The 17,022-nt window shown below is 36.1% G+C and overlaps 1 protein-coding gene and 1 long non-coding RNA gene across 15 annotated transcripts in view; one reads left to right on the top strand and one right to left on the bottom strand.

Annotated features, from left to right (window-relative positions):
- The window catches only part of SPEF2 (sperm flagellar 2), a 172,102-nt gene that overhangs the window by 72,012 nt on the left and 83,068 nt on the right, over positions 1-17,022 (bottom strand). For all 11 annotated transcript variants that reach the window (XM_038535345.1, XM_038535343.1, XM_038535337.1 and 8 more), the window contains 5 exons: positions 15,074-15,182; positions 13,884-14,041; positions 10,798-10,971; positions 7,303-7,377; positions 2,105-2,253 (listed from right to left, as the gene is read on the bottom strand). In XM_038535345.1, coding sequence (XP_038391273.1) covers positions 2,105-2,253; positions 7,303-7,377; positions 10,798-10,971; positions 13,884-14,041; positions 15,074-15,182 — 665 coding nt within the window. The remainder of the gene's footprint in view (positions 1-2,104; positions 2,254-7,302; positions 7,378-10,797; positions 10,972-13,883; positions 14,042-15,073; positions 15,183-17,022) is intronic.
- LOC119876207 overlaps positions 1-17,022 on the top strand; it is a 109,164-nt gene that overhangs the window by 49,814 nt on the left and 42,328 nt on the right. For all 4 annotated transcript variants that reach the window (XR_005358592.1, XR_005358593.1, XR_005358594.1 and 1 more), the window contains exon 5: positions 1,842-1,994. This is a non-coding gene — a long non-coding RNA (uncharacterized LOC119876207). The remainder of the gene's footprint in view (positions 1-1,841; positions 1,995-17,022) is intronic.

A 17,022-nucleotide genomic window follows, 5' to 3' on the forward strand; every position in this document is an offset into this window, starting at 1 on the left:
TCAATCTCTCAACCTTTCTCTCTCTCTCTTTCAATCTACCTTCCCCTTTCCCCTCTATCTCCCCTCTCCCTTCCTCGATCTGTCTACATGCCTACTGAGGGAGGTAGATATGGGGTCCTTGAAAGGCCTGCAACTAGGGTTACCAGATAAAGTATAGGGGGCCCACTTAAAGCCATTGTTAATCTGAAATTAAAATTTAACTGGGCATCTGTCTTGCTTCTTCTTTGGCAGGTAAGCTCTGTAGCTGCCAAAGTGTGAGAAGCTTAGGGTGGGAAAAGGACTAGAGTGGATTATGTGGCTGCTTTGTGCTGCATATCTGCCTCTTGTCCCTCTAGACCAAGTCCTATCCTTCATTCTTCATGCTACTCAGTGCCCTGGAAGGCTGACTTATGTGAACTACTTCAGGAAACTGCCCTGCCTTCCATCTTCTGGGCAAGAGATGGGAGAGCAGAAAGATACGAGGTCTGGTTCTGAATCTCCCCGCTCTTCTCGGCCGCACCACTGTGGGTGGCTACATCCCTCTGCTGAAGGCCTCAGCTCCTGTCAGGTGGCACTCTCCACATAAGTCCCCTCAAGTTCCAAGCATCTGCTCCCTTTCCTCACTTTCTCAGTCCTATAGGCCATATAGCTCCTGGCTATCCCTTGTTGGGGTATTAATTGAATCCTTATATTTTCCCTTATTTTTTATCCTTTATTAAACTCTCCTTAAATTATTATCTGTTTTCTGCCAGAATCCTGACTGCTAGAAGATCTACATGGGAGCCGATGTCGATGTCGTATCTCAGTGTTAATGTTTACTTTTTTACTTCTGTCCTCTATTCCTTCTTGTCCTCTATAAATTTATTTCTCTCATGAGCTTCAAGGTTTGGAGTTAAGGATTGCATTTTAATATTTTTGTCTCTCACTCTCCAGCCCTGCCAGATAATACCATTTTTATTTTATTTTTGTCCCAACAACCATTTCTATATCCTGATTCTATGACAAATTTTTTAATGTATTTATTTCAAAAAGTAGCTTCTGTTTGGCTGAGTGATATTACACACATCTACAATTATATCATTTAATATTATCACCTCCAAATATTTTCTAACTTCCTTATCAATGCTAATTAATTAAATCATTAGAGTTCCATCAAGAATCTACATTGTGTTTGATTCTGTATTGAATAGAGCTGATTATCCCACATGTTCCCAACCTTCTCTCAAAGAGTTTATAATCTAATTGGGGAGATAAGACATGTCCCTAGGAAAGATCAATAATAACAGCAACACCACAACCACTGAAATTCATCATGGGGTCTCAGATGTCTGGCACAGGCAGTCAGTGTTCAGAGTTCATAAGAGGAAGAATTCACTGAGAACTGCAATGAAGAAAAGAGGGGCTGCATCATTTACAAAGCTCTTTGTCTTTGAAAAAAAAATGTGAAAGTCCATTCTTGATTTTTTCTTAAGATGATTTATCTATTGAAGCAACCAGATTTTTCTAGGTGGAACTGGGCTTTGTGGTTGTCAGAGAACAAAGAACTGAATGGAGCTTCCCGGGCTCACCTGGGGGCATCTCCTCACCTTATACTGGCATACCTATTTAAAGTTCTCAGGCCAGACAGTGACCTGTTCTTTTGTTAGTTTAGTTAGCTTCAAAAAATTTCTTCTATTTCTCAAAAGTGAGAGGTTAAACTTCATTTGAAAGCATTATAATGTGGGCATGAGAACATGGATGGAGGGCTATAATTTGCTAGATATGTGTTCTGAGGAAGTCATTCTTCCAAGAAACTGCATCTCTGCTTGTCCTTAGGGAGAAAATTGGTCCTCACAGAACCCATTTTGTTCTCCTGCTTTCAGCACTTAATAGCCGTTCAAAGCATGACTCAGAAACTCGGAGTAAAGAAGAGGATACAATGTGATTGAATGTGTAGTCTCAAAAATTCACCTTGGCTTTTTGATGAAGATACATATCACCAGCTATGAAAGGCCTTCTGGATAGTGCAAATAAAGGTATGAATCTTACTAAAAAAAAAAAAAAAAAAAAAAAAAAAGAGAGAGAGAGAGAGATTGAGAGAGAGAGAGAGACTAGTTTCTACTAGCTTAAATCTAAACCATCATACCTCAGGAATTGGTTCATTCACGTAGACCCATTCTTCTGATCCTGGCTTGGGTGGTGGTGGCACTATGGGAACAGGTGACATGTCTGTAGAATCAGCAGGTGATTTCTTTAGTGGTCCTTTCCCTCCTGGTGATTTTCCTTTAGGAGAACCTTAAATATGCATATTAAATCATTCTGTTACAAGTAGGTGAATAGAACCAGATTCTGGTAGATGAATAAAGCTAGAATTACCGTGGACTTAAGGCAAAACATCAAGCAATTTTGGGAAGACTTAACAAATCAAAAATCAAAAACTCTATTCTCTACAGCCTCCAAATTAACCAGTAGTAACAGTAACAGGTTTTTTTTTTTTAAAGCTACTTAGTTTCTTTTGTCCAGTTGGCTATGAAAAACAACTTGATATTTTATTTTTGTCTCTGTCCTTGCTTCTAAAATGAACAGTTTAGACTGTAAAGTGCATTTCATTTACTACTGCAAATACTAGTAAATTAAATTCTCATTCTGAATGAGAAAGAGAGTAAGTGTACTATGAGCAGGGCTCTTGATGGTTGTTTTTGCTTTTGTTTTTGTTTTGAAGCTCAGGATAGGATCAGGGAAGAAGGAAGTTACTATAAGAGTCAGCCAGAGTTAGTAAAGAATGCAAGGAAGGAGATAGGGTATTGCAGCTCCTGAATATTCCAACATTCCCTGAATGAGAAACAGGGTTTCTGAGTGGGAAACTATATTTCTTGCTACACTCAGGGAGTATGGATGAAGGTACTTGCTGTGCCATAAGCCTAGATGAACTAAGGCATTAAAGAGAGAGAGAGAGAGAGAAGGGAGCAAAGAGGAAGAGAGAAAAGGGAGAAAGAGGAAGTAGAGGAGGAAAAAGAGGAGCAAGAGAAAGAATACTAATGTTCAGTTGAGAATCCAAAAAGAACATATGCTTCACTTCCCCTGAGAGCATCAGGAAGGAAATCTAGACCAGTTGGGTGGCATGGCACTCTTATGGTCTGAAAGATCCTGTGATTGATGAAAATAGCTTAACTCAGAAAGCCTAATATGTCCTAACAGGATCAAGGTTATTATGGTTTAGAAATTCATTCAGTTTAAATTACACTTACCTTCAGAATAATTATTGAGATTTTAGATGCAGTTTATAGATGCCTACAGATGTGGAAACACTTTATTTCCCAAACTATATTTCCTTAATGAGTATTATTTAATGATAATGATATTTAGAAAAGTAAATATTCCTTACATTTTCATGCTATTCAAAAATATACAGACTATAAGTAGAGAGGAATTTGTCATTATGTCTCATGTCACCCCTAAATAGGTGACTTCTACTTATACATTTAAAAATAGTATCCATTACCCACAGGTCTGAAGTTGTACCTAGATCTTTTTATATTTAGAAAAATTTAAGAAAATCTTTGTTCAGGCAATAACTAGCAGTGTTCATAATTTGATATATATTTCAATATGGTGATTTTCCATTATTTGACCTGTATTTTCAGTGAAATAAAAATGATAACACTATGGCCACTTTAAGATGAATTTCTCTAAGAAGAATTCCTAAGATATTTGCAATTATAAGTGTAGGACTGGAATGAGTTTATTATTTCTTCTTTTCTTACATATCATGATCATTCAGTGAAAACTAAGAGCCGGGTATTATTTTTGGACCATTGCACTTTGATTCCATTTAACTTTTATCTATTTTTTTAACAATGGAAATACTAAGGAGGAAAAATTTTAATGAATAAAAATATATCTATGCCATAGGGAATTAATATAGCTGTAATTTTTGAACAAAATCTGCCAGCATGTTAAATGTAACAAGGGGCATCTCTTCCTCAATATCACTCACCCGACCACATGGAAGCTTCAGTTTTTAATGAGAGACTGGCTTTTGCTTGAAAGCTGGATCATTTAGTCCTCAGTGTAGCCATTCAATGTTGAAATGGAAATAGTTCATATATATGTTTTTTCTAAATTGTAATCTAATTTAAATATTTTGGGGATGAGGCATATAAATAATACGTTAGAAATAATTGAATGTTTCTGATATTCCAATGGCGATAGTAGAGCAGTAATTCTTGGGCTCCAGTTTAATAGTTCTCCAATTTAGAATTCCCTAGAGAGCCTATTAAAACACAAATTGCTGGTCCCCCACAGGAGTTCTAGATTCGGTAGATCTGGGGTGGGGCCAAGTATTTGTGTTTTTAGGAGGTTCTCAGGTGATTTGGATGCTACTGGTCCAGGGACCATACTTAAAGAGCCACTGCAGCCAGGTATCTCAATTTTATTAGCCTTTTATTTTTTTTCCTCTGTTTTTCCATGCCCTTCCAGTTAAATGTCACTAATGTTTATAACACTGACATTTCATTTATTGCTAAGTGGCCTGGTAGCACTTACAACAATAAGTCAAGTCAGAAGGCAAGCACTGGAACAATGCCAATGCCAATATATGAGCAGGCCAGTGGAACAAAGACAAAATTATTCCCCAATGTTTGTTCCATAAAACTCTAGCTCCAGTGGAAACTGCTCCAAGAGAGAATTCTGCAGCCAAAATATTTTGGGATATTACATATTGTATCTCCCACTCCCTTAGAGGTGCATATTGATATATTTTTTTAATTAAAGACTTTTTAACTTGGCATAACTCAGTATTTTCTGCAATTAGTTGATTATGGAAAACTTTCTTCATTTTGTCCCTAATTAACAACTGATAGGTAAGGTCATAGTGTTGAAGAGCTGTTGTTTTATGAAGCAATAACCTGGGACAATGGCATATGGGTTGAAGAGAATAAGAAATGCTTTAAGAACACCAAAATACACTTGGCAATGGCATTTCACTGTCAAGGTTTGGGGAGAAAATAGGTAGAGGTTGATCTATTATGCAGAGAAGAATAGGACTGAGTCGAAGATGTCAACAGCAGGAAATAAGGATAAATTTGAAGAATGGATATAACTCCTTAAACCATAAGAGTTGACTTCTACATCAGGACTACAAATTCACCTATTTCAAATATTATTAAACACAACAGAAATTCGGTAAAATAAAAGCAAAAAAATGTTTGAAAGTTATTAGTTAATTATATTGAGCTAACTGCAGCTAACTGACTCAGGTTAACTAACTGATTAAACTTGCATTTGCTTATGGTGTATACTTTTAACAGAATGTGTCTACTTTTTTTTTGTTTTGTTTTGTTTTTTGTTTTTTTTTTTTTTTAGAATGTGTCTACTTTTAACTAAGGATGCTGTTAAAGCAAGTACATTATTATATTTAACTTGACTTGGTAACTAATGTGCATAGTATATTTAATTTTTCTTTAATTTGTATTTTTGAAGATTCTATCGTGATCCTTCATTTGCTTTTGTTGATCACAATGAGAAGCAAGGAATAAATAATGTAAACGTGAAAATTACTCTCCTATTAGTAAATAAGTAGAGCTGAGCATAAATTTTAAGATTTATGCTAAGATTTTTTTTAAAGATTTATTTATTTAGCTTAAGATTTTAGCTAAGATTTTTTTAAAGATTTATTTATTTATGATAGACATAGAGAGAGAGAGAGAGAGGCAGAGAGAGAGAGGCAGAGACACAGGAGGAGGGAGAAGCGGGCTCCATGCCAGGAGCCCGACGCAGGACTCCAGGATCACGCCCTTTTTTTTTTTTTTTTTTAATTATTTGATGCCTTTATTGATTCTAGGCAACTGGCCCAGATAGACCGATTTTAGTACAAGTTCCTTTACCCACAATACACATGAAACAGCACCATTCTCGAAGTCAACCTTTTACAGTTATTAAACTTCACTTAAGGAGCTTGAGGGCAGTGTTGAAAGGGGCCAGGTTCTCACATGCCCTCATCCACTCTGCACATTGGCTGGCACTGTCACGTTGCAGCCTCCCGTGTGCTGGAGCACAGACCATAACACAACATCTGCAACAGTGAGTTCATTCCCAACAAGCCAGGGGCTCTTCCCAAGAGCAGAGTTCATGGAGCGGAACACAGCAGGACTCCAGGATCACTCCCTGGGCCAAAGGCAGGCACTAAACTGCTGAGCCACCCAGGGATCCCCTAACTAAGATTTAAATCTCAGTGTTAACTCACCAGCTGGCTCTAGTTATACGTCATGTTACATAACCAGAGAAGGGTGAGATTCTCTTTGGGAATCATGGTTATGTATTTTTAAATGGCAAAATAAAGATCCTTTTCAGCTCATCAGTTTGTGAACTTGCATACTCCTGGCTTGCCCTGCATTTGGCAATTTGTAATGAAAAATTAAACAAAGGTACACACTCATGACAACCTTATTTGAATGTACTCTGAAAAAGCCAACTGTATATATTTATAACTGCATTTCAATCTTTAATTGGTTGTTATAGCAGCTTCAAATAAATCTGTTTTTAAGAGCCCAGGATTTTCTGCCAACTATTACTTGAAAATTATATCCCCTCTATTTCACAGAAACAGTTAAGGTAAAACAGAAAAAAAATTAAGTGAAAGTAGGGTGAGGAAAAGTACAACTTAAAGTGGAACGGTCAAAACTGGAAGAGGTATTAGGAAACCGATATCGAGATCTAGGAAAACTCTATCGATATCTCTTGCACAGATATGGCGACTAGTTTGGTTCTGAACTTCTGGACAGCCAAAATAGAAAAGGAAATATCATCATTTCGATGTGCTAATCATCTAACCACTCAGATGAAGAAAGATTTTCCTGTCCCTTGATTCTGAATGAAATGTCTCACCCGGGATTTCCTATAGGGACCATTAAATGATTTAGTGGGCATACCATCCCCCCAGAAAATGAAATACCAGGTTATTATTGGTATAATGCAAGTTTCACCTCCACTGCTATGTTACACTGTGAAAGGAGTTGAGTACTCTATACTGAAGGGCGTGTCAGTGAAGGCAATTTGACGGAAGCTCAAGAAAATATGGTTCACTGTATGTCTCTCTGATGGCCTAGCATAGCCCAAGGGTAACACCTGTAATTTCTATGATGGATGGATATTCTGTATGTTAGGTGTTTCTAAATTATTTCCCACAAGCATCACTTTTCTCAGCAGAACTTTTGCTAAAATCCGAGCTACAGAACAGCTGAGGTTATATTCTTTGGCAAGGGCTTATGGCTTACAAATGCCTGAGAGAAGTATTCGATGTATACAGAACCATGTCAAAACCGTATCTATCTTTAACTGCGGTACCTTTTCTTTTGAGTGAAGTGTCCCCTTTCTTTCCTTTTCCTTCCTGAAGAGAGTCTGGCTTACCAGTCAAGGGTTCTAAACAAAATTCAAGACATAAACATTATTGATGATTTTCTTTAATATCCTGGGCTATATTATTCATGAGCAATCAAATGTTATTCCTCACAGATAAACAGTCTTATTTCTGAGGTCTTTACTGTGAGCTAAAATTAATCTGAAGACAGATTGGATTAAAACTTCTTGAATGACAGCCCTGAGAGTGCTATTCCATTTGTCACGCTGAGAAGTTTAGTCTTAAGTTTAATGTCAATATTTGTTAGTGGATTTGGTGACAAACTCTTCAATGCAACAGAGCTGCAGAGTTTTAAAAGTTAGTTACAAGTTCATTTGAAGCAGATGGCTCTATTTTGACTTATTTCAATGAAATGATCCTTATATAATAAGATCACTAAATCTGTAATAAGAATGATGCCAAAAGAGCTTGAGGAAGAGCTGAATAACCACATTGTTTTGATATGGTGTATCCTGACCTCATGACTTGTGATTTCTACATTTCCACTTTGCATGGACTATAACTTGCAATGTAAAGGATGGTTTGGGTATGGTTATCTTGGATTCCTTGGACTCTAGTTCAAAACTGCACTGGAAGGGGGAAAATGGGAATCTGTTCATCTCAAGCTCAATATGGCATCCCAAATAATAAATTAGTTCCTTGAAAAAATTCCCTTCATCCCACATAAGTCACCAAACAAATGCAATCATTACCTACCCTTTGCCCTGGGCTACAGTTTATTCTTCATTGGAAGATTGGACAGATGAAGCAATTTAAATGCCTGTGATGGAGAAACCCTGTCTGACCTATTATATTTAGAAGTGATAATTATAAGAATGTGTAAATGGGTAGCACATGTCATATTTAAACTTCCCAGAACCAACAACCAAGACTTCGAAGAACTAAAACATAGAGAAGGATAACCTTGGAATTCAGTAAACTTCTATAAAAAGGCTTTTAAGTATCCAAATAGCCAACCACCAAACTCAAAAATAAGTAAATAAACAAATAATTAAAAACTAAATATTTGTTGAACTAGTTGCTTTTTTAGAAATAAGCTTAATAATAATAATAATAATAATAATAATAATAATAATAATAACGTTTAGATAAGCTCCTAGTTCCTTTAATAACAATATTTTGGATAACCAACTTTTTAGCTCTAAACAAACTCTAAACAAGGCAACAGAGAAAAGAAATTACAAAGAGATACTGGAATTTATAAAGCATGATGAGCAAGTCTAATTTCACCTGGGGGCAGCATGCACTCTACCTGTTTTTGTTTTATTTTTAATCAGTTCCTAAACAGATTCTGAAATCTCAAAAATTATTTTTAAATAGCAGCATGGATATAGTACTATTGTATTGTCACACTGACAACTTTAGTTTTAAATTAAATTCTGAAGCTTGGTAGTGGATTTGATAATAGACCCTTTAATGGAACATAATTGTGAACTCCTTCAAATTTAATCCCAAGCACGTTGGAAGCAGATACAAAATGCAGAATCACACAGGGGCACAATGACTGTTCGTACTCAGCGCACTATGCCCCCTTCTTTAGTCTGTTTCCACCCTGTTGGGTTTTTGTTTTTTGTCGTTTTTTGGTAAATAATTCCTCTTTTCATCTCAACTTCTAAAGATGGTTGTTGGGTATTTGAGCTGGGCATGTTCAGAAGCCTCAGGCTTTCATTTCTGAAAATGCTTTCATTTGAAAAAGAATTTGTAGATTATTTATATGAAAATAGTCAAACCTGCCAGGAACTTTTCCCCCTAAAATCGCTTCACTAAGCTTCCCTGAGCTGTAAGGGCAGCCGCCTGCTTCACTGCCTTGCTCTACTGCCCCACTGATGCCCAAAAGCACTGAAATCTCTTTCCATTAAGCATTATTGTTGGAAGGCAATAATTAGGCCTCTGGAGATGAACACTTGGATAAGTTTTTAAAGATCAGGCTCTAGGCCCGTCCTTGGTGAAAAAAAAGAGACAGATGCAAGCATTCTTTTAAGCAATGATAGCTTTATTATTCCTCTCACGCACAGTATTAAAGAATACAATTTTAAAATCGCAAGCAAACTTCAGAAACTTAAAGATGGAACTATGTTATAAGCAGAAACACCAGAGACTGGTTTCAGGGAATGGCTCAAGTACACAGTCCTCCAGATAGCAGGCAGACTGAGGGGGAGGTCGTGGTGAGGAGAGTCATGGTTATAGGTTAAAGAACTATATTGGATAAGTCTAGGCTTACTCGAGCCATCGTGGAAACTGTTTTCCCCAGTTCTAAACAGCATTTTAAAGGTTTTTATCTTTACTCCAGACCTCTGAATTTTTTTTTAATTCCTAATGGTTCACGGGAAAAGTACATATATATTTAATTTATGGCTTTGTGCTTTATTATTCCTATGATTAAAAAAAACATGTCTTTAGAATTTGCGCATATTTTGCCCTTTAGACAAGCCCCATTTTATTGGATATGATGGTCTTTAATAGACCATAATATATGTTACTTAAGTCTTTAAATGTATTTGTTCAACATAAAGAAATTCAATTAAAAAATTCACATCCATCTCAAATGTCCATGAAGCACAAAGATTCTGGAGTTTAAAAATGTGATGCTGGCACAAGATCAAAGATTCCTAGGTAGACTTGGGTAATGCGCGGCCAGCTACTTACAGAGCTGAAACTAGACACGACAGCCAGGTTTGCTTCTATGCACAGCACCAAACTGATAGTGACATTCTACCAATATGGTGCACTACAACAACTGAGCACTTCACTTTGGTCATTATCTTTATTGTCTACCACTCAAGTTAATGGTCCTTCGTGTTTAAGGATCTAGAAAGAACTTCAGGTAAAACATATTCCCTACACCAACTCGATCCATATATATTATAAATTACAAACATACACATTTACTGAGATGCCAGGTGCTCATTTCTATCCTTTTTATTATCACACAGACTCACACAGATGAGTAAGTTACATATGAATTCTAGGCTCTGATGAATGCTGTTGATTTGTTCCCTTTTTCTTGGGAAAAACTGGCTATGCTAACTCTCATTTTTTGAAGATGTTCTCACTCTACAAAAACAGAAGTCTACAGTTCAGCAAACAGTTGTGTGTCCTTTTGATGTGCTCTAAGTTCCTTCTGGTTACTCTCTGTGCCTATCCTATTCTCATCTGTGGTCTTATTCTAATCAGTAGAACTGGGTATGAGGACTCCACATTCCCTCCCACACAGGAAAGTACATGGGCCTTGGGACAACCACGCTGTTGGCTGGCTACTAAGGGCTTTTCCACTCCCATATGAGTGCATAACTTGGTTCCATACAATTGAAGTTGCTCAAAGTCTGAATCTAAACAAATGCATAGGTCTTGCAACTTATAATTCTTTTCTAAGTGAAAATAAGAAACTGGCAAACAGGATTATAAATTATTCTGTCAATCACCTGCTGGTGGTTTCCCTTTTGCAGTAGGAGTTTTTGAATGCTCTCGTTGAGGATGGGTTTCCTTCTCTTTTTCTGGCTCAGGAGGAGGAGGGGGAGGGGGAGGAGGAGGAGGCGGAGGCTCACCCAGGGGAACTTCTTTTTTCTCAGCTTCCTTTTCTTCTAATTTCTTTTTAACTTCAAAAAGATGATAAGAACAGACCTTTATTAGAGACTCTAGACACCTGCTATTTTACTTGAACCAAGATAAGCCTTAATTAACATATAACTGCCTATACTGATTTAAATTTACATCCATATTTTAAGGCTCTCCCTTAAATCATACAATCCTTAAAGCTAGGATTTGAAGCCTTTTCTGCCTTGTTAGAAATGTTGTTTTCTTTGCCAATGATGGTGATGATGATGATAATGGTGATGTGTATGTGTGTAGCAGGTAGAAGGGCTTGTTGACAAAGGGTGCCAAAAGTAAAAGTAATAATCTAGATGTACCTAATGTAGTGGAATAGGAAAAGAAAGGATTATTTCAAAATTCCAGTGGAAAACCAAGGTGAAGAAAGCATGAAGAGAAGGTGAAGAACAATGTTACAGAAGCCGAGGGTGAGGAGGTCACAGAGGGGGTAAGACCTGTGCTCTATAGACTTCTGAGAGCAAATATGTGCAAAATATTTAGGATAGCGCATAGTACTCAAGTCTTCTTAGCAATTGGTTAACTCAAGCAGCAACTATTTATTGTATTTGAATTGTGCCTTGAAGGAAAGTAAGGGTAATACCAATGAGGTAAAACAACCTCCACTGCTGCTAATAATAGTAGTACAAACGACAGTAGCCACAGTTCTGGTTGCCAGAGATAGATCATCACAACAAAAAAAAAGAAAAATCCCGACCTTGTGAAGTTTGCATTTTAGTGGTTGTTGGCAAACCATAAACATGATGAGTAAGTTAATTTATATAAGGGGTGGTGGTATGTACTGTGGAAAAAAACAGAACAGAGTAAAGAGGATCAGGAGTGCAGTGGGGCAGCTTTTTAAGTTTTAAATGGAGGGTTGAACAGGGTAGGTACCTCACTGAGGTAACATTTGAGGAAAGACTTGAAGAGAATCAGGAAGTGCCACCCCACAGAGAAGCCAGTCAGCCTGGGGGCCTAGAGAGATGGAATGGGGCTGGGTGTGCTTTTTTAGGTATCTCTTGCTGTTATGGCTCTTTGCCTCTCACCCTTCAGGTTCACCCTTCCTGTCATGTCCTCCTGGGCCTCCCGTTACTTCCTTGCTGGGACCTTACCACTGGCAATGAACACCCACCCCCACCCTTGTGTGGCTATTTCTTTTCATATGTATTCCCTCTGCCCTTAGATTCTTCTTTTCTTCTTTTCTTTTTTTCTTTCTTTCTTTTTTTTTTTTTTAGATTCTTCTTTTCAAGTCAGCAAGCAAGGGGCCTTTATTCTATTAAGATGTTTTCTCAAAGTGGAAAGTAAGGTGTTTTTTTATTTTCTGATTATAAAAATAATACAGAATTATTGTTTGCAAAAATCCAACAATTTAGACAAATAAGCAGAAAGGGAAATTGCCTGTTAAGTCTCTTTGCTCTTCTTCCTCCCATACCACCAAGTACTGTATAGACTGTCAGATTCTTTTCTGTGCATATATATTTAATACATAGACATACTTTTAAAAACAAAACAGGGCTATTTTATATATAACCAGCTTCTTCCTACTTAACAGTATATAATGGTCTTTTTTATTTTTTTTTTACCCCAGGGTATGTGTGTGTGTGTGTGTATATATATATATATTATATATATATATGTATATATATTATATATATATACCTTTTATTTTTTAATTTTCTTAACTTAGGATGTTTAATTCAGAGTGTTGGGCTAGGTCAATGTTTACGGTTTTAATGATAAAATATTTGTTAAAGTGATTAACCTATACTTGAATAAGACGCAGTTGAGTTGTTAATATATTCAGTGATTAGAATGTAAAATCTTCAGGAAAATATTGAAGTGAGTTTGACAGCTGGCAAAAACAAACTGATTCTAACCCGTAGATATTTGAAGCTACAGCTTAGAATTGGTATTTTTTTCCTTCCCAACCAAGACTCTAAGATTGCTGTGAGAGGTTTCTTCCAGCCTCCAGTCTAATTTCTGACTGTTAAATAACACATTAAGCCTCTTAAATAATATGCAAATTGGTATTTGTTTTATCTGCGAGTTTCAATGGCTGGCTACGGGGAGTAGACATTTGGATGTGGGAGCTTGTCTTTCTAAGTGCACATTCCTAGATCCTCACAGCAATTACAGCTTATAGTTATGTGCTATTTTGGGGTCAGTCAATTGATACATTATGGTGGTTAGATTATAAATGAAGTGACAGGAGACAGCATGTTATCAAGGCAGTTTTAGAATCCTTGTGGTATTATTAACTTTGATTGTTTTTATTATACCAAGAAACTTCAGTTGTCAACACAATTAGGGCTGAATGATAAACAAAAGAGACAGATTTATTTTTCAAATCATTTTGCAAAGGTAAAATTGTCTGTTGAAGTTTGGCTTTGGCAGTGTATTAGCCTAAGATCCCTTTCAATAGTAAATTTCAATAATTCCATGAGAAGCTAGTGGGCAATTCTTATTCGTTGAATGAAGGAGGAAAGAGATCAGGATGGTTTGTGATGAGACGAATTCCAGAAGAAGGTTTGTAAATAAGTAGTTAATAATCAGTAAATTCACATCACATCAAGATTGAGGGAAATAAACTGCCCAGGGTATCCATCCTAAAAGGAGGGTTAACTCCTGAGGTTAATATTAAAATCTTTACTCTTTTCTGTGACATTTTAAATCTTAACTCTATTTTTTTTTATATGAGAACAATGTTTTGAGAACATCTCATAAGTGAGATGACTTATCCTGATTAAATTAAAACAGAAAAATAACACCTGCAGCAGAGAGCTAAAGTCCAAAGAATATACTTATAGATAGTATAACTCAAATAAAAGAGAGAACTTTGCAATTGCATTTTCATTTTTTCCTAAACTCATTAAATCCACACATCTTATTACATAAGTTCAAAGTTATAAAGAAATATAATTACCTTTATTCTCTTTTTTCATTATTTCAGTCATAAACATTTCTTTTACTTTATTGCATAAAGACTCTTTATCTACTTCAGCATTGATATTTATCAAAATATTTTCTGGCTCTGTAAACCATTGCTCCAACAAAGGCCAGTTGTCCAAGAAGCCTATAATTCTGCAAAAATATTGTATTGTAATGATTAAAATATGTCACTAATATTAAGCATAATTTACCTGACATGCATAATTAAAAAGTAAGCTGCCAATATAGTTAAGACTGAAAAAAACAACTCTAAGAATTATACAGACAGTGCAATATTATCTACTTTGAAGAAGAAATTATTTAATACTATCAAGCCATATTTTTTTGAGATATATGAAAGAGTAAAAGAAGATTTGAAAATGCCACCATTTCAGAAAAACTTCAGTGTAAGTTCGATTTCACTGTAGAAGTGAAAATCAACAGGAAGATCAACTGCACTCAGTAGAATTAACTGAGTAGAATTAGCTTCTTATGGGAGCTACAGCCTGAGGTCATCTGTTTTTCTCTTAGAGAAATCAAATAAATCTTTGAGTAAGTGTAGGTAGCTCAGATTCACTTGTCTGACTGAAAAATAATCTTGGAATGATTCTTGAAACTTTCTTGTCTTCCTTGAGAATAGATAAGCTTAATAAAGCTAATTAGCTAATTAATGTAGAAAATTACTTTTCTCTGGCTCACCTCCTATTTTTAGATTTCCTCAGGTTTCATAAAATTGTCTAACTCTGTTTTCTTTTCCAATGAATAAGTGGGTGTTTTTTGTTTTGTTTTGTTCTGTTTTGTATAACATCATTTTAGCAAAATGGAAGTCATTTTAAACTATACTCTGTGGTCTGATGCCTAGCTCTTTGAAATATCATGATCTTCACTGGCATTTGTTGAATGAGGACTAAATTAGGACTCCATGCAATGAACCAGAAAGGGAAGTATCACCTCATCTAATTGTTCTCTTCCCAGTCTATGATAATTTGTGTTCTGAATATGAGAGCCAACACATAAATATTTCACTCAATATCAAAACTATTTATTTATTTATTTTTTACTTGTTAAAAGGCTCAGTGCTAGAAAATACATCTTTTTTCTAGATCTGAAGATGCCAAAGTGACTAACGGTCAGTCTGTTCGAAGGGCAAGAAATAAGATGCAGGACACTGAGTTTTAAACTAACCTGTGCTGAATCTGGTCTCTTAAATTCTGGTCCTCATTCATATCTTGCTTTTCAGCAGTTACACGTTGAGTGATGTCTTCATGAGAAGTTTCACTTGAAAATGCTTCAGCTATGAAATGAAAATTTGCTAAACCAAAGTTGCAGAAGCACTGCTAAAATGTACTGATGCAAGACAACCAAATCGATATGATCTTACCATTGGTCCAATATTAATTAAAATGTTTAACAACATGTTGAAAGAGTATAGTTTTGGGATTGGAATTCAAATTTTCCTTGGAAATTGAGGAAAATGACACACCATACAATATTTCAATGTGTAGGATCCCAAGATTGACTGTGAAGAGGTGAAAATGAAAAGTGATGGGTCATCATGAATAACAAACTAGGAAACAATGAGAAAATCAACACTGTGGTGTAAAGAGTAAGAATGAAATAACAGGGTGGCCATAAAGTCAAACATGTAAAAATTATTTGTCCGTGATATGTTACAATCCAATCAAGTAAATTACCTTTCTTTCTAGACTCTGTGATCTTTTGTTATAGGGTAGACATAAAGGAACCAACCACAAGAATCCAAAAACAAAAACTAAAACATCCTCAAGTGGAATATTACTCAGCCATTAGAAATGACAAATACCCACCATTTGCTTCAACGTGGATGGAACTGGAGGGTATTATGCTGAGTGAAATAGGTCAATCGGAGAAGGACAAACATTATATGGTCTCATTCATTTGGGGAATATAAATAATAGTGAAAGGGAATAGAAGGGAAGGGAGAAGAAATGTGTGGGAAATATCAGAAAGGGAGACAGAACATGAAGACTCCTAACTCTGGGAAACGAACTAGGGGTGGTGGAAGGGGAGGAGAGCGGGGGGGTGGGGGTGAATGGGTGGCGGGCACTGAGGGGGGCACATGACGGGATGAGCACTGGGTGTTATTCTGTATGTTGGCAAATTGAACACCAATAAAAAATAAATTTATTATTTAAAAAAAATCCTCAAGATCTGATTGAATCCTATTTAGGATTGAATGTTACAAAGTCATGAACTTAGAATAAATGGAAAATAAGAAAGAGGGAAGAGAGCCTTGTACTAGATTAAAAGGAATTCAGTCAGTGCAACAGAACACTGAATAGTGTTCAGGAAAATGGAGGACCCTCACAGGATATAGCAATCAGTTTTTCTCTATCTACATTCAAGAGAGAAAAAGATGAAGTGATTTAAAATACAGAATAATGCTTTTTTTTTTTTTAGTTATAATGGGCATTTTATTATTTTTATAACTTTATTTTTTATTGGTGTTCAATTTGCCAACATATAGAATAACACCCAGTGCTCATCCCATGAAGTGCCCCCCCCTCAGTGCCCATCACCCAGTCACCCCAGGGATGTCCACTCTCACCACTGCTATTCAACATAGTACTAGAAGTCCTAGCCTTAGCAATCAGACAACAAAAACAAATAAAAGCCATTCAAATTGGCAAATAAGAAGTGAAACTCTCCCTCTTTGCCGATGACATGATACTCTACATAGAAAACCCAAAAGACTCCACCCCAAGATTGCTAGAACTCATACAGAAATTTAGCAGTGTGGCAGGATACAAAATCAATGCCCAGAAGTCAGTGGCATTTCTATACACTAACAATGAAACTGAAGAAAGAGAAATTAAGGAGCCAATCCCATTTACAATTGCACCCAAAAGCATAAGATACCTAGGAATAAACCTAACCAAAGAGGTAAAGGATCTATACCCTAAAAATTACAGAACACTTCTGAAAGAAATTGAGGAAGACACAAAGAGATGCAAAAATATTCCATGCTCATGGATGGAAGAATTAATATTGTGAAAATGTCAATGTTACCTACGTTTAATGCAATCCCTATCAAAATACCACGGACTTTCTTCAGAGAGTTGGAACAAATTATTTTAAGATTTGTGTGGAATCAG

Source organism: Canis lupus, chromosome 4 (genome assembly GCF_011100685.1).
Source record: "Canis lupus familiaris isolate Mischka breed German Shepherd chromosome 4, alternate assembly UU_Cfam_GSD_1.0, whole genome shotgun sequence".
NCBI lineage: Eukaryota > Metazoa > Chordata > Mammalia > Carnivora > Canidae > Canis > Canis lupus.